Source organism: Papio anubis, chromosome 16, assembly GCF_008728515.1.
Source record: "Papio anubis isolate 15944 chromosome 16, Panubis1.0, whole genome shotgun sequence".
In the NCBI taxonomy this organism is placed as follows: domain Eukaryota; kingdom Metazoa; phylum Chordata; class Mammalia; order Primates; family Cercopithecidae; genus Papio; species Papio anubis.
Genome location: NC_044991.1, coordinates 89107587 through 89125576, shown reverse-complemented (window position 1 = coordinate 89125576; position 17990 = coordinate 89107587). Strand labels below are relative to the sequence as shown.

General features: G+C 54.4%; 1 protein-coding gene across 1 annotated transcript in view; it reads left to right on the top strand.

The window, feature by feature from the left end:
- The window catches only part of TAF4 (TATA-box binding protein associated factor 4), an 84454-nt gene extending 75973 nt beyond the window's left edge, over nt 1-8481 (top strand). Inside the window, exon 17 of the mRNA XM_031656033.1 lies at nt 8085-8481. Coding sequence (XP_031511893.1) covers nt 8085-8252 — 168 coding nt within the window. The 3' untranslated portion in view covers nt 8253-8481. The remainder of the gene's footprint in view (nt 1-8084) is intronic.
- Nucleotides 8482-17990: the final 9509 nt, after the last annotated feature.

Sequence of the window (17990 nt, the reverse complement as noted above, 5' to 3'; positions counted from 1 at the left end):
CGTCAAGTTACTCTTTTTCTCTTTGTAGTTAGTAATTATCTCAAGGAGACACTTGGAGGCTGCTGATACCATTTCTTATCAGGCCTCCGGCCCCCGCACGGGCGTTTGCAAGGGCACTGCCAGTGGAGACTGCTGTGGCGTCTGCCTGATGCTCACTTTCTATTTCTGTCTTTCTGTTTACATTTATTAATTGGAATTCTGTAGAGAGAGCTGCCCCTTCTCCCTTATTTCCCCCACTTGTTAATTCAGTTACTTGCTTATATTAGCATGGATATTTATTTTCTTCTGTAGGTAACAAGCCACTGCTACCGTTTATTTATTTTGTTGCTTGAGCAGCCCTGCTCTGGCCATCATGAGCTGCTTTAGGTTGGTTCCATGTCCTTGTGACATGACAAGAGGATTTGGTGACTTTATGACACCACAGAATGTTCCAGCACATCTTCTATTTTCTGCGATTGCTTGGAGGGGCATTGGTTCTTTTGGTTGGGTATGGTGCTTCCTTTGGTTGGGGATGGTGTTTAGAAACCAGCCTCTGGGCACCAGGTGTGCTCATGGCTCCTGGGGTATCCCTGCATCCAGGCCTCTGGGTGGACCGGGGCATGTGCACGCACACAAACCCTCGTCTGCACCTGCACCTGTGCTGCACACAGCGGCCTTCTCACTTTTCCTCAGGCCTCAGGATCTAGTCTGACGTCATAGGCTTTTTCTAGCTTCCCTCATGCCTTACATGAGAACCTGGTTCTCATCCCCACAGTAGATGTGTTTAGGTATTCAGAGGTGTTCAGTTCCAACGTACAGTTATAGGGCCTTTGGGATTGCCAAGCCATGTGAGAAACAAACGTGCTGATGACCTGGAGCGTTGCATTTCTGTGCAGCCCGTCCACTTAACCTCACAGGTCAAAATCGTGCATTTCAAAGTTACATAGACGAGTTTTGTTACAACTCATCCTTTCATTTTTACTTTTTATGTTTAAATTTTTATTATTTGTTTTTAGAGATGGGGTCTTGCTCTGAGTCCTGGGCTGGCCCGAGGCTCCCAGACTCAAGCAATCCTCCTGCCTCAGCCCCCACCAGTAGTTGGGACTGCAGGCAGACACCACCAGGCCCCGCTTCGGCCCACCCTTCGGTGTGGCCGTCACTCAGCTGCAGGACAGCTCGGGTTCAGTCCCCTCAGTGTGGCCGTCACTCACCTGCAGCACAGCTCGGGTTCAGTGGTTACTGTTTGTGTTCCTGTTGGTTTCCTCCAAATCTTGTTTGATTTTTTTGTTCATGAGGGGTGGAGTATTGCCATGGTCCCGAGAGTCAGAACTATACAAAAAAGTATAGAAAGAAGTGCCCCCTGCAGTGGCGTCCTGCCACGCCCTCCCTCCCCCCTGCTGCCCCTTCCCTCCCCACCGTGCCCTCTCCCTCCGCACCCTCCCTCCCCCGCCACATCCGTCCTCCCCCTGCCGCCCCCTCCTTCCCCCACCATGCCTGTCCTCCCCCTGCCGCCCCCTCCTTCCCCCACCATTCCTGTCCTCCTCCCGCCGCCCCCGCCCTCCTCCCACCTTGCTCGCCCTCCCCCAGCTGCCCTTCCCTCCTCCCGCCACGCTCATCCTCCCCCCGCTGCCGCCTCCCTCCTCCCACCTTGCTCACTGTCCTCCTGCTGCACCCTCCCTCCTCCCGCTGCACACTGCCTCCTCCCTCTGCTGCCCCCGCGTCCTCCCACCTTGCCCTCCTCCCGCTGCACCCTCGCTCCTCCTGCTGCACCCTCCCTCTTCCTGCCCTGCCCCCATTCCTCCATTTTTGCACCCTGTTTCCACTTACCGTGCAAACAGATGAGCTCCTGCATCTTTTTCCTTCCCTGGCAGTGCAGCACAGGTCAGTAACACTCTCGCTCTCTGCAGCTAATGGAAGTTCCCGGGCACTGCCCTCGTTACTGCATCAAGAGCTTTCTCTTTCCCAGCTGGGTGGCACTTCATGGTGCTGATGTCCTGTAGCTTCTCACCCTCTAGGTTACTGACATGGTGACAGGTGATGCTGTCAGGAGTAACCTTGTACGTGTGTGTCTTCGTACTGTTGGAGGCCTGCCGTTGGGGCTGAGTTCTGAGAGATGGGATTGCTGAGTTGAAGGGTTGATGTGTGTGCACTTTCGTTAGGTTTTGTCAAGTCCCCCCGTCGCGTTTGAGAGAGGCAACTTTTTCCCAGCCTCACGTGTGGAACACGTGTGTTGTCATAGTTCTTGTGTTTGCTGGTCTGGGTGGTGCAGTCAGCATCTGTGGATGTGCTGTGGGTGCGTAGGGCCGAGGCACGTGATGAGCAGGTGGGCATCCCGAGCCGCCCCTCGATGATGAGGTTGCTCAGTCTCCCAGCTGCTGGCTTAGTTTTGTCCACTTGATCTGTCCTGCGGCGGGCGTGCTGTTCCATGACTGCCACCAGCATGTTTCTGTCTTCTCACATCTCCTGCGTTTTTATTGGTAGGGGCTGCTGTGTTGTTTGGTGCATTAATATCCACGTGTCATATCTTCATTGGCAGCCGTAACTTTTTGCATTAGAAAAGTATCTGTCTTTGTGACACCCGTTACCCTGGGTGTCTTTCTTGTCCCCCAGCCTATAATCCCTGGGATTCTCCCTTTATTTTCACGTTCTGAATCACTTTGTTTTCTGTGTCTCTCTGTAGTATATGGTTTGGTCTCAGTTTATGAGCCGAATTGAAAATCTTTTTCTTTTAATAGATGAGTTAAGCTTATTTGCCTTTATTGATATAATTGACATGTTTTGTCTTCACTCTATCATTATATTTTGTAATTATGTAAATTTTTATTTATCTTTTGAGACATGGTTTCACTGTCACCCAGGCTGGAGTGTGGTGGCGTGATCATAGGTCACTGCAACTTTGACTTCCTGGACTTAAGAGGGATCCTCCTGCCTCAGCCACCCCAGTAGCCTGGGACCACAGGTACACAGCACTGTACCTGACTAATTTTTAGAATATTTTGTAGGAATGGGGTCTTGTTATGTTCCCCAGGCTGGTCTTAAACTACCAGCCTCAGGGAATTCTCCTGCCTCGGCCTCCCTTTTCCAAGCGCTGAGATTTACAGGTGTGAGTCGCCTTGCCTGGCCTGAATTTTAAATATTTGCTGTGTTTCTTTTTCTCTGAGATGTTTATTCTTTGCTCTTTTAATTGATTTATTTATTTTTTTTTTGTATTTAGGAAGATTCGTATCTGTGTCTTCCTGGTTACTTTTGTACTTAAACTATTGACGACGCCCTGGTCTCCTGTGTCTCACAGGACTGTTCACGCTGCAGTTGAGCGGTTTGCACGGGCCCGGCAGCTCCACTGTTGGCCATCGGCGTCTGTGAGCTCTCGTGGCTTCTTCCTCCGCCTTTTAGTGACAGGACCTCCACGGGAGGCACACTCTGGTCCTCAGCCTCCCTCTCCTGCCTCTGCCTCACTCGGAGCCTGAGAATGTCTCTTCCCTGCAGTTTCCCGCCCAGTAGATGAGGCTCTTCCTCCCATTCCTGAGGCTGTTTCTGGGCCCTGAGCGCAGGCGGCTTGGCTGGCTCAGAAGTCTTTTCTGTTCTTGCCTTGGGAAGGGGCTGGGAGGAACTGTGGAGGCTGATTCCTTCCCCTTAATGGGTTCTCTTCTCTTCCTCCCTGGCAGCCCTGCTGTCGGCTCTGAGAGCCCCTAGTGTATGTGGTTGCATCTCAGAGTCCCGCCACCCACTGGGCCCTCTCAGTGTGTCGGTTTTGGTGTCTCCTCTCGGGTGGGTGTGGGTTTGGTGTCTCCTCAGGGTGTGGGTTTGCTGTCTTTTGCGAATGTCACGGTGTGAATGTCCCACTCTGTCTGAGAGGGAGATTTTCCAGCTCTCGTTTGCCCTGTTTTCTCCTGACCTTTGTCCTCCTTTCTGCGTCTTGGCTCCATCCTCTTGGCTTCCTGCCTCTAGTGGGTTCCTTACTGCATTTTCACTGCCTCCCCTCCTCTAACAGTTGGCAGTTTATTCATTTCAGAGATAATTTTGTCTCTTCCTTCCATTTCTTTCATGAGTCCCGTCAACTGTTACTTCCTTTTGATGTTGTATTTGTAATTGTATTGTTTTTATAAAAATGTGCCTCCTAGTTTTTGAGATTCTGATTTGAGGTGATTTTTATATCCTTAAGTGCACACTTCAGATTTTCCTGTATTGAGAGTGTTGTTAGTTTCCTTGTTGTTCCAGGGTGGGTTTCTGATGTGTGTGGAGCCCCCATTTTCTGACTCTCTGACTTTCCCGTGGCTCTGGGTGGCTTTGCCGCCTCTGTCCCTTCCTCCTGGTGGCCTTGGGGTGTTTGCCAGGTCTGTGGTTTCCTGGCGCCCTCTGCTGGCCGCATGGGGAAGTCCGGGTCTCGAACGTCCTCCGGTCCTCCCTGCCCTTTCCTGCAGGACCCGAACTTCCCCTTTTCCTTCTTTTCTGCCTCAACACCCAGCGGCCAGACGGCTCCTCTCACGACACGCCGTGTTGCCTTGACAACCCCTTCCCGTCTTGTGCTCCGTGGTCCCTGCCCTATGGTCCGTGCTGACCTTCCTGGACACCTCTCAGGCGCTCGGACTTGGGGTGCCTTAGCCTTTCAGCGGTGACTTCCCACGGACCCCGTCCCGCCCCGCCCCGCCCCGCCCCGCCCCACCGCGGCCTTGCAGGGGAGGCACTAGCGGGATCAGGCTCCGGCGTGTATTGACTGTGCGCCGACGTGCAGTGACTGTGAAGTCTAGGCGCCCTCGTCCTGTGCAGACGGTGATGCTGGTGTAGACCTGTGTTCCTTGCTTGTGCTGAACTGTGTGTGGAAGAGAGGCTGGGAGACGTCAGCTCGGCAGCCATGCTGTCTTCAGCCTCTCGGAAGTGATGCTAACTTTCTAAGTTGTGTGTCCGAGTGTTTTTGTTACTACTGCTGTTCTTCGAAATGTGCTGCCAGCGACCTTGCCTGGTGTGTGTGACACCGCGTAAGTGGTTAGGCACGGAGAGGGCTTGCACGCGTTCGGGGCGGAGCTGGCTGGAGCATGTGTGGCACGGGCCATTGTTACCCGCTGCCCGGGCGGCTGTGGGCACAGCGTTCTCCACCCATTGCTCTGCTGGGGCTCCGTGGCGGAGTAAAGGACGGGCCAAGGGGCTCTCACCTCAGGAGCAGACGCTCTGCTCCCGGTGCTGATGGCACGGGGCCTGACGTTTGGGTGGCACAGACCCTGCACCAGGCGGTTCCACGGATGGCGACTCTTTGCATTTGGCTTCGACATTGAGTCCCTGTGGTGCGTGTGCAGTGGAGAGATCGCCTACTTTCATTTGATGCCTTTAAGAGCTCTGTGACGGGGCAGGGGGTGTCTGCCATGTTTCAGAGGCGGAGACCTGCAAAGGGGGGAGGGTTCGTGTAGTATGTCCAGGGTCATGGGGATTTTAGTTTGCTTGCTCATTTTCTAATCCCAGTGCCTGCACCTAAAAAACCCCAAGCCCCTGTGTTTGGAGTTGTTTACGCCGAGGCCCCCAGGGCTCCACGTCGGCGCTGGCCTTGGTGGACCTTGTCGTCCCAGGCCCTGCTTTGTGCCATCACACCTGCATGGGCCACAGGCCCTCTAGAGTGGCCGTCGCACCTGCATGTGCCACAGTCCCTCTAGAGTGGCCATGGGTGTCTTGGCCCTGGTCCCCGCAGGCACTTCGTCCTCAGGTGTCCCAAGGGAGCTGGGAGCCCCCACTAAGCACTTTCCTCCCAGCAGGCTCCGTGACCAGTCCCTGACTGCCACCCCACACCGGGCTGCTGCGCCCACCACGGGCACAGCCCATGAGGGGTTTGGATGAACCTAGGAAGGAAAGCCGCTGCCACTGCCGTGTGGGCTGGGCACAGAAGGCCTTGGTCCAGTGGCAGCCCCAGTCCTGAGAAGAGAGGGGGAGGTTCCCACGAGATGGCCACTCCATCTTCAGAGCAGTTTAGCAGCAGACCCTCTGCGGTAGCCAGAATCCACATGGAATTCTGCGAGCAAAGACTCTATGGGAAAGACAGAGAGTGTGGACCCCCCCTCCCTGGGGCGAGGTGGACTGGGGAGAAGGCGGCAGTGTGCAGTGTAGAGAGAGGCAACTGGAGTATCAGGTTAATTTGCGTTTTTCTTTTCTTTTCTTTTTTTAGATTTAAGAAAAATTTAGTTGTATTTATAAAACTCAGAATCTGGAGAAGTTATGTTTTTCATTCATAGTGCACCTTCAGAGCTTGGCGCAGAAGCAGGGCCTGCCATCAGTTTCTCAGTGTGCTGGGACCTGGGAGTGGCCTCAGCCCCAAGGAGGCACCGTCTCGCCCCCACCCTTGGTTGGTCTCGCCCCTTCCCTTGATTGGTGCTGACACTTGGCATTAGAATATCTTGATTTCCGACCCTCAGCAGCCCTTAAATTGCTCACCTGGGATGAGCGTCTCCCCTTCACCCCAGTCCTCTTTTTTGGCAGCTGAACTATTTTGAAGGTAGAAGCATCAAACACAGTCTGGAATTTATAGAAGGTGTCACTGGGTCGCACAGCCTGTTAGGGTGGTGCGTGTGAGAGCCCTGCCCTCACCCTGCAGACTGTCACTCGCCCCGCCTGAGTTCTCTTTTGGGAGGCCCGGCCTCAGGTGAGGATCAGTTTGTAATGAGCTAGTGTGGAGCGCGCGGAGGCTTCAGTAGCAGAGGCACCCGGGGCAGGTCTGAAGAAGGGCCCTCACAGTGCAGGGCGTCTGAAGGGAGACAGGTGCCCTCTTCTGTTTGAATCTCACAGGAAGAAAGAAAATGTAGTGGGTCGGAGTCACACTTGCATGCCATCACACAAGGCAGCCATGCTCCCAGCCTGAACTGAAAGTGGCAGAGCGGGGACGGGAGGAAGGACGGGATGAGGGGTGCCACATCAGGGCAGCCCGGGCGTTGCCTGTGGCTGTTCACGGCAGGGCTCCCAGTGGCGTGCAGAGCAGAATCAGCTACTTCCAGCGTCTTAACTTTGGTTGTGAATGTGCTGTAAAGATGCCATTGTAATCTTTGTACTTAAATATACGTGAGCAGCTTTCCCCATCAGAGCAGACCTTAGTTTTCATGCCAGATGGGGAAACCACAGCCGTTGGGAGTTGTGTGGCTCGTGCCCCTCTGGGCGGTGCCGTGTGTGTGTGTGTGTGTGGTGTGTGCCCCCCTGGGCGGTGCCGTGTGTGTGTGTGTGTGTGTGTGTGTGTGTGGCTCGTGCCCCCCTGGGCGGTGCCGTGTGTGTGTGTGTGTGTGTGTGTGTGTGGCTCGTGCCCCCCTGGGCGGTGCCGTGTGTGTGTGTGTGTGTGTGTGTGTGTGTGTGTGTGTGTGTGGCGTGCCCGGCTGGAAGTGTGGAGTGTATGTGTGGCGTGCCCGCTGGGCCAATTGTCGTGTGTGTGGCGTGTGCCCCGCTAGGCAGTGTCGTGCAGGTGTCATCAGCTGAAACCACCAGAGCTCTCCACAAGAGCTGGCACCCAGCAGCTATGCTTCTCCAAGCAGGAACACATCTGAGGCAGCTCGGGAGGCACCTGGTCACCTAGAGGGGCTGATGGAGGCAGGGTCTGTGCAGCAGGGCCCAGCCAGAGGCCCAGGGATCATTGTGGGAGCCACTGAGCAACCCAGCCTTCGCAGCTGACCTAGCATGCCCAGTCCCAGCCGACCCCAGCCCTCCCAGTGCGGGAATTCAGCAGCCAAGCAGGATGACACACAGGGACCCAGTGTGGCTTTTGTACCCCAGCTGAGTCCACACACAGTCCAGCTGTGGTTGCATGGAGGGTGGCCCTGGGGCCGCTCAGACATTTGCCTTGGGTGGGTGCCACCCCCTGGTCCATCCTCAGCCCCAGGAGCAGGTCTGAGCACTGTGGGGCATTGGGCAGTGTCTGAGTGTGCCCTGTCCTGAAGGCGCAGCATGGGGCCTCCTGCCCTTGCCCCTGCCCTGGCAGGGCCCTGGGACAGCACCTCAGCTCCAGCTATGGGCCTACCGGAGGGAGCCCATGCCAGGCCTGGCCTCCTCTGGAATCGGGGTACTTGGTTCAGACACACAGGCCCCCATTTCAAGCCCCACTCTGGGCCCCACTAACACCCTGTCTTCTCCGTTTTTGTCACCAGGGGTCGGGCCCCGGCTCGGTGGTCCCAGGCAGCTCGGGGGTCGGAGCCCCCAGACAGTTCACGCGACAAAGAATCACGCGGGTCAACCTCAGGGACCTCATATTTTGTTTAGAAAATGAACGTGAGACAAGCCATTCACTGCTGCTCTACAAAGCATTCCTTAAGTGACACAGGAGGACGCCTGGGGACTTTTTATATATTTGCAGATTACGCCTTTTTGTAACAAGCAAATGGGATATTGTTTAAAAAACAGCCACCTCTTTACGATGGAACAGTTTTATATTTTCCTGTTTCTAAATCAACTCTTCAGTGTGAAAGAAAATACGTGTCTGTAACAGAGAGAACACAAAGGCCTGTGGATACTCTTAAAGGACAATTAAATCTTAACTCATCTTGATTGAGTGGCCTTCTTGCCAAACAAGCCATATATAAAGACTGATGGAATCGTTAGCAAATAATTAGCTGCCCTCTGTCAACTCATAGCAGTTTCTGCATTATTTGTGCATTTTGGTTTAGTTCTACCTAACTTACTGTGTAGGTGTATGTCTACAGCCGATGACCTCATTTTATTTTATTTTTGTAATAGTCAGTTAGCAAAGCAAACTGATTTTTTAGACTATTTATCTTCCTTCCCCTCCCCTCTCCCCCTCACCCTCCTCTCTCCCTCACCCTCCTCTCTCCCTCATCCTCCTCTCTCCCCACCCTCTTCTCTGCCCACCCTCCTCTCTTCCCCGCTCCCCTCCCCTCTCCCCCCTCCCCTCTTCTCCCCCTCCCCTCTTCTCCCCCTTCCCTCTTCTCCCCCTTCCCTCTTCTCCCCTCCCCTCTTCTCCCCTTCCCTCTTCTCCCCCTTCCTTCTTCTCCCCTCCCCTCTCCCCGTCTCCCTCCCCCCCCCTCCCCGCCTCCCCTCTCCCCCAGCCCTCCCCTCTCCCCCCAGTCCTCCCCTCTCCCCCCAGCCCTCCCCTCGTCTCCCTTCCCCTCCGCTCCGCTGAGAATCCTGGAGGAATACACAATTCATCGTAGCACCCCCACCTCAGAGTGTAATCGCATTTCTGCTTGGTAGAGGCGGGGCCCAGCAAAGGTGGGCTCCTTCTGAATGTGTGGTCAGCATCTGTACAAATGCATTTTATTTGCTATAGTTTGTAAAGCTGTAAAGTTAAAAGAGATGAAAACCTTTTCAGCATAAATATATTTTACTTGCACTGTGTTTTTTAGCTAAAAGTGAAAACCTAGATTAAATAAAATCAAAGTTGAGAAGAATCATCAAAAGACTGTTTCTCGGTGTGAATCAAGTGTTGAAAAATGGTTGGTGTATTTTGTCAGTAATTGTACATAACTTTTGGCACATGACATAGAAATGGCTATGTAAACTATAATTATTTTGCTAAGAGACTGTATGCAAGCCTTGGGCCGACTTTACAGACGTCCAGAGCAAAGCCCCTTCTTTGTACCTATTTTTTTATTACAAATATACTAATTGGTTCTTTCTATTTTCAGAGGTTATTGTATGAAATTGTCTATTGATAGTACTTTTATGACTGTAAATACTCCGGCTTTCTCCGTGTGAATTCTCACATTAGACTTTAATTCAAGCGCGTGTGAACTGAACGCTGATCAGTATTTTTTATCAACACCTGAGAACTGTTACACCTTTTATTTTGTCTTTTAGGAAATCCCTGTCTTTCCATTTTTTCATGTAAATTTTGCACAGTTACTTGTTCATATGTAAATATTTTACTTTCAAAAATGAAGTTTTTAATTGCTATTGTTTTATATAGGATTGAAAGAAAATTAACTCCTTTATTAAAAACAAATTTATCTGTATTTGTTTTGCCTATTTTTCCCCAGTTTTCCAGTTTTAGATTCTGCTGCCAGATTGCACTCTGGCTCTGCTGAGGCACTGGTTTCTGAGCCACCTGTTGGAATCTGTAGCTGAGTCCCAGCAGAGCTGGGAGAAAGAACTTTCTCTGTGAGGACAGGGGCTGAGCCGCCCTGTGCGTGGAGTCCGGGGGCTGGAGACTGCGCTTACACCTTCTGCTCTCACAGGTGGAGATGAGCTGGGCACAGCTAGGAGGGGCGGGGGGAGGCCCAGCGCAGGGGGAGATGCACACAGAAACGCAGCTGAGGTGCCCAGAGGGCCCCAGCCCTGACGCAGACCTCCTGTGGCGAGAGAAAGCGTCTCCAGGGCAGTTTGTGGTACAGGTTGGCCCTGACAGGTTGCAGCTCCTGCTGGGCCCTCAGAGACTCAGCGCTAATGTGTACCGCACCGCTCCCTGCCTTTGAGCACCTTGGAGAGCCTTTGGGAGCAGTCTCTGATGCGACTGGAGTCAGTCCCCCGTCGTGACATTCACTCCACCTGGTGTGACGGAGCCACAGCGATAATACAGGTTTACTTACAAGTGCTGCTGGAGACACTGCCGCTGTTCCCACACCTGTTGCACTGCCCCACTGGGGCTGCCGTGACAAAGGACCACAGATCGTCCCACAGCTCTGGGGGCCACAGGTGCCAGCAGGGTGGGTTTCTCCCCAGGCTCTGGGGAAGGGTCTGCTCTCCCAGCTTCTGGCAACTGCTGGCACCTTTGGGTTCCTTGGCTTAGACACAGCTCCCAATCTCTGCCTCCGCCTTTCCGCAGCTTCTCCCTTGTGCGTGTCAGTCTCTGGGTCCAGCTTCCCCTCTCTGTAAGGACCCCCAGCCCTGTTGGATCAGGGCCCACCCAAACAACCTCATTCTGACTGGATTACCTGTGTAAAGACCCTAACTCCAGATAGAGTCCCATTCTGAGGACCGGGGGTAAGGAGTCCTCCATATCTTTTTTAAGGAGGAAACAGTTCACCCTGGACACTTGCGGCCACACCGAGTCTCAGCAGGAAGCACTGGTGGGCGCTCTCCAGCTTCCTACTGCAGGCTGTGCCAGGGTCGTTCCCTGATGGGGTCATGCCTGTGCTTTCCATCCATGACCCATACCTGCCTTTCACGAAGTTCTTGGCCTGAAATAAATGAGTTTAATCAGGTACAAAGGGCAGTTGCACTTGAATTTCTGCGAGGATGATTGATTTCATTCCAGCTCTTCTGCTCTTCATGTTGGTTCGGTCAGTCTGCGTGGGGCGGTCACGGGGACTCCCCTCAGCCAGGCACTGCCACAAGACCGGGTCCACAGGCGCGTTTGTTGTACTCTGTTCTTGAGACTCGTAGCTGCTGTTTCGCATCTCATCACAGGCTTGCTGGCTGCCGTCAGTCTGATCTGGGTGTTTGCACAGACCTGGGGCACGAGCAGCCTGATGTGAACATGACCGGGACGGCCGCTCTTGCTGCCTCCGCTCCCCACATACAGGCAGCTCCAATTGGGCAAAAAGGCAAGAAAAACAGGCACCAAGTATGGAGAGGAAGAAGGTGAACAAAAAATTTAGACGTGACACGACTATATGTCTCGGAAGTCCAGACGAACCTACAAACACAACACTGAGCATGGTGCGTGAACTCCAAAAGAGGGCCGGAGGCAAGGCCGGTAGCTGGAGGCGTCTGAAGTTCCGTGTACTCGCAACCAACAACCAGGTTAAAAACGTGCCGTCAACAATAGCACAGAGAACACATGCCTAGGTATACACTGAATGAAAGATGTATGAGATCCTTACACTGGAACTGAGAAATCGAAGCCCTCAGCGGAGGCCAACACCACAGTGCTGGTGGGGAAGACTCACTGTTGCTGAAGACAGCAAGTCTGTCCAAACTGAGAAACAGAAGCAATGCCGGCTCAACCAAATCCCGGCAGGATTTTCCTAGAAACTGACAATCTGATTCCACAAATGTATATAGAAATGCAGAGGACTTAAATAGCCAAGACAGCCTAGGACAGAATGGAACACTTGACCCTCCCACATTTCAAGACTTCCTCTGAAGTGACAGCAATCAGGACGGCGTGGTGCAAAGACAGGCGTGGCGCAAAGACAGGCGTGGCTGAAGGCCCTGGTGCAGTTCTGTGCCCTATGGGGGAACGTGAGCCTGGAGTCCATCTTCACACTGTACGTAAACATGAACTTGAGGTGGACAGAGACCTGGAAAGCATCAGAGGTCTTCATGACTGGGAGTGGGAAAGGATTTCTAAGGACGTAGAAGGCACAAATCCTGAAGAAGAATGGATAAATTGGGCCTCAAAGCTACAGCCTTTTGCTCATCAAGATGCCCTTGGAGGTTGGTCAGCGTTTAGTTCAAGGTCAGAGTGGAACCTTTGCTTTTTGGCAATCACCTGTTATGGTCCGTGGTACAGGATGTGGTACGGGATGTGGACGGGACATGATATGGGACATGGTATGGGACGTCGTACGGGAGGCACAGGAGATTTTCTTTAGACTGGCTTATTCGCCACACTTATGAATTCCACAATCTATCATTTAGATTTCATGAACACAGTGGGAAAAAAGTGTATTCAATTTTTACTCTATGAAATACATTGTTTCTGAAAAAGTTTAGATACTCATCTATATTTTTTTCTTTATTGTTTTGCTCTATTACTGAGAAAAAATAAAATGGAAAGTAAATTTCTCTTTAGAATGTTAAAAAAGATATATAAAATAAAAAGGCAAGCCACAGACTTGGAGAAATATTTGCAATATTTATACATGACAAAGGAATAAAGAATTCCACAACTCAGTGATAAAAAGACAATACAATAACAAATGTGCAAGACACTTGAACAGGTGCTTTAGAAAAGATATACAAGTGGTGAATAAGCAACTGAAAAGGTGCTCACCATTACTGGTCATCAGAGAAATGCAAATAGAGACCACAGTGAGGCTCCACTGTGTGCCCACCCTCAGGGCTTGAATCTGAACGACTGCCATCCAGTGGTGGCGTGGTGCGTGACACAGGAAGCCAAATGCGTGTGTATCCAGTGTGTGACACAGGAAGCCAAATGCATGTATATCCAGTGCGTGACACAGGAAGCTGAATGCACGTCTACCCGGTGTGTGACACAGTGACGAAGCTGAGTGTGCATCTGTCCTGTGACCAGCAGTTCCACTCCTAAGCATCTACTTGAGCATGAGTTCCTTTGTCCACCAAAAAGTCATACAAGAATGTTCACAGTGGCTGTATTCATTGATGCTTAAGATGGAAGCAGCCCAAATGCCCATCAGCAGGTGAATGGAGAGTCAAATGGAGGCATATTTAGTCAGTGAAACGTCTCCCAGGAATAACAAGGAACGACCTCCTGATGTGCTCAGTGATGTAGCTGAATCTCAGAAGAACTACGCTGACTGGAGGAGGCCAGACACAGAAGCCTGTGCATTCTGATTCCACCTGATGGAAGCTCACGTGTGGGTAGAAGCAGGGCGTGGGCCTCCGGTGAGGAGACTGTCAGGAAGAGGCGCCAGGGCCCTCTGGGGTGATGAAAATGTTCTGATTCGATCATCATAGGGGTCGCACAGGTGCATGCCAATGTGAAATGCTAAGCTGACAGGTAAGATCTGTGTATTTCAGCCAATGTAAGGGCACTTCAGTTAAGCACCGGGAAAGGCTTGGGCCCCACCCAGGTGGGTCACCTGGCCCCGCACTAGGGATCTGGCACTAAAGGACTCAGGCATGTAAATGGCCCCGATGGTGGGCTAAGTGCCCAAGAAGTTGTCATCGTTTTTCGAATGCTGCTCTGACTACAAATCTGGTGGTTCTCCACAGTCAGTTGCTGGCATTTTCCCTTCTATCAGACGGTGGCTTCCAAATGTAATTTTAAAAGATCTTTTTAATACTAGGTCTACAAATAAATTTCAAGTGTAATTTTATCTATAAAAAAAAAAGTCCAGGCGGATGTGGTGGCTCACACCTGTAATCCCAGCACTTTGGGAGGCTGAGGTGGGCGGATCACCTGAGGTCAGGAGATTGAGACCATCCTGGCCAACATGGTGAAACCCCGTCTCTCCTAAAATATAAAGAATTAGCCAAGCGTGGTGGTGCGCTCCTGTAGTCCCAGCTCCTCGGGAGGCGGAGGCAGGAGAATCACTTGAGCACAGGAGGCGGAGGTTGCAGTGAGCTGAGATCGTGCCACTGCACTCCAGCCTGGGCGACAGAGCGAGACTCTGTCTCAAAAAAAAAAAAAAAAAGTCCACTGAGCCTTCACCTGGGCCTGCCCTCAGGACACTGCCTGCCCGGGGCCACAGAGGCAGTGGCGTCTGTGCTGCTCTCGGCTTTCATTGGTCGGAGTAGCTTCGGGGACCCATCAGGGCCTCCTGTGTCCTCAGTGCCATGCATACAGCAAGTGCTCAACCAGTGCCTGATCTCAGAATGGTGGTTATGCAATTCGAAAGACCCCAGTCCCTATGCAGCCTTCTGAAGCCCCCTGCCTGGCGGGGCTGGCTATGCGCAGCAGAGCGTTGACACAAAGCCGGACTGGGCACAGTCCCTGTGACGCTGAGCTCACCAGGAAGGTCGAACGGGAGCTTCCCAGGGCACGTTCGAGACTTGCTTGGGAGATAGATCACACTCCTTGTTAGAAACGCAGCTAGCTGCTTGTCAGGCTGTTAAGTCCTAATTTCTGCTAGAATTTCTGTTTTTGAGAAGGATGGGCACGTGTGTATCTGTCTTTTCTCAATGTTCTTACTCACCAAGTGCTGTGAGCGCCTCTCAGGCACGGGAGCCTTTCCAGGGGCTGCAGGGGCCGGACCCTGGGGAGCCTCCTGACTGGCGAAGGGGCTGGGTAAAGGCTTGAGATGGAAAAGGCTGCTGGGGAAGGGCACAGGTGGACAGGAGAGCCCTCTGGTGTGAGCAGAAGAGAGGCAGCTTCTCTCTGGGTGCGTCTGAGGAGGATGTTGAGAATCATGTTTCCTGAGCTTATTTAGAAATTAAAAACAACAAAATACCAGGAACACACTCGTGAGGATGGGACCAGGACAAGCGTCGGGAGGGGCGGAACTCCTGGAGGTGCTGGGGTGTGGACGGTGGTACATACCCTTCTGGCAGTTTCTTAAGGGGTTAAACGTGTCTCTGACCGCTGCTCGTGGAGAAATGAACACAGGTGTCCAGCAAAGCCTGTACAAGATTCACAGCAGCTTTATTTTACCCCGCAGCTGAACGCTCCGCGACAACAGGAACCAGCTGCTTCCACCCGTGCGAGATGCTGGGCAGCGCAGTGATGGGAGTGAGAAAAGTCTCCTGGGCGCCTTCGCAGATGGGGTGGGAGAGGCCTGCCAAGGGCATGGGGAAACTTGGGTGATGGAGAGTTATCTTGACTGTGATGGTTTCACAGGTGTGTAAAGTGTCGAAACTTTTCACACTGCACACTACAAATATATGCAGGTTACCATACATCAGCTCTCTCTCAATAACGCTGCAAAAATAAATGAATGAAAAACAAAAAGACTGCGTTCCCGTGTGGAGACAGGAACATGGGAAGTGCCAAATGGGAGAAGCAGAGGTGAGGGTGGGGCAGTGGGGAGGGGGAAGGAAGGTGCAGGAAAGGGGAAGGAGGGTGCAGGGAGGAGGGGGGGTTACAGGGAGGAGGGATGGGTGAAAGCAGGGGGAGGGGAGCAGGGGGTGCAGGAAGAAGAGGGTGCAGGGAGGAGGGGAAAAGGCATAGCAAGGGGAGGCGGGAAGGGAGGGGATGGAGGAAGGGAGGAGGGAGAAAGGGAGGGGAGGTGGGAAGAGAGGGGAGGTGGGGAAAGGGAGGAGAGGGGGTAAAGAAAGGGGAGGAAGGAAGGGAGGGGAGGGGGGAAGGGGTGCAGGGAGGTGACAGGTTTGATGGTGCTGGGGGAGCCACTGCTCCTGACCGTAGTCCAGGTCCAGCACTCTCTGCCAATGCTGGAAGTGGGGTGGGAGGAGGGAGGAGGTCTGGTCCTGGTGGAGGGACCTTTCCCTCTCTAGGCCGCAGGAGCGTGGTAGGGAGGGGGTGGGAAGGGGATGGGGAGCAGGGGGAGGGAGGGAGAGATGTACAATATTGTTTCCCCAACAAGCATCCTAGGATCCTAGGAGGATCCTAGGAACTGGAGCTTGCTGGGCTGCCAGAGTCCCCCGAATTCTCCTGCAGGGCCTTCCACTCTGTGCTGCTCTTCCCCTGTGTCCTCTCAAATGCCACCAGCTCCAGGAAGCCCACCACCTCCGTCTTGAGTACTCCCCTCACCAGCAGCCCTCTGGGTAACTCCGGACTTCACTTCTTGGCCACACTGGAACCCTGGTGGTCCCTGGGCCGCCTCAGAAGCTTATGAGAAACGCCATGTATGACTGAGGGGGCCCTGTGTCTCCTGGCACAGCGCCGTGCACGGGCACATGGGGCCAGCAGAACCCATTCTGCCCGCTTGGGGTGGACCCAGGGGGGTGGGTCATGTGGCCTGGCCTGTCATGGGCACTGACACAGGCTGAGGGATGGCCGTGACCCCAGCCTGGCCAGTCCCGTCTCACCCAGACGTGTTGCAGGAATTCCACAGAAGGACACTTCATGTTTGGGGGCTGGCAGGACGTCAGCTCAGTTGCCCAAGGACCGTCACCTTGGCCACTGCAGGGCAGTGTGGCTGAGACCAACACAGGACAAGTGAAGAGCCAGCCTTGATGGCATTCCCGGAGGGCCTAGATCCAGCTGTCCCTGAAGACTGGCACTGGGATCCAGCTGTCCCTGAAGACGGGCACTGGGATCCAGCTGTGCCTGAAGACTGGCACTGGATCTGTTTTCATGGTTGGGGGCAGGTGGCCATAAGAATGCCACACACTCATTCCAGGCTGAGGTGGACCCAGCCAGCCATGAGAATGAGCTCCCAGGAGCTGAGGATGGAGGGGGAGCCCGACATTGCAAGCCAGGCGCTGGAAAGCCGACCCACCCAGTCCTTGCTGCCGCCCTCTTCCTTGGTGCCCGGGACCCTCTCCAGAGAGACTGGGGAGCGCTCCCGCTAGAGGGGATGTCGGAGCCTTTTGGACACTCGGGTGCGTGGGGAGGCGCTGAGACTCCTGGGAGGCTTGAGGGTGGCTGGATTGGGGCCACATCCCAGGACTGAGGCCCGCCCCTCCTGAGGGCCCCAGAGGGAAGGGGTCCCCGCAGCCCCTCCTCAGAGCACCACTTGCTGCGTTCGGGAAGAGGCTGGTCCAGGCCTCCCTGTTCCTCCACGAAGAGCTGGGCTCCGGCCCTCCTGCGGACGCAGACGGCCCTTTGCCCTGTGAGCCTCAGTTTCCTCATCTCTGAAATGGGGACAGTGGCAGCACCGCTCAGCTCCCAGGTGGCCGAGGGTTGACCTCAGAGCACTCGCCCCCACCTGGCCGCAGAGACGGGAACAGAAAACACGCGGCCGCCCCGCGGGCCAGGGGAGGGGCGGGGCCAGAGGGGCGGGGCGGGGCCAGAGGGCTGGGGGCGGGGCCGGGGGCGGGCCTGGGGGCAGGGCCGAGGCGGCAGGTTGCAGCGCGAGTTCGCGGCGGGCTGGGGCGGACACAGGCTGTGCCTCGTGGGAGCCAAGGAGGAGCCAGGCGCAGGGGTCCGGGGAGGCGAGCAGGCTCCACTCCGTGAGTAAGGCCCGGGGCGGGGCACCTGCGCCTGGGATGCCGGGTGCACGGTGGGGGGCAGTTGGGAAGCACGGTGGGGGGCAGTAGGAAAGGACGCGGGGGCGGCTGGGGGCCCAGGAGGCTGGGGAGGCGGGGCACGACACGTGTGGGGACGTGGGCTCGGGGTGGAGGGTGCCGGGGACTGGAGGCCCCGCGCGCCCCGCGTCCTTCGTGGGGGACACATCCGCCTCCCCCCACCCTGCCTGCGTCTGTCCACACCTCCCCAGGCAGACGCCTGGCCCATACCCCCGGGTTTAGAGCCCAGGGCAGTCACAGTCACCCAAGCTGACTCGCGGGAGGGCTGCCGATGTGCCAGGCCGTGCGGGGAGGGCAGGGGTCACAAACCTGTTACAGTCACCGCACGTCGGGTGGCTGCCGGTGGAACTCCTGAGACGGCACCA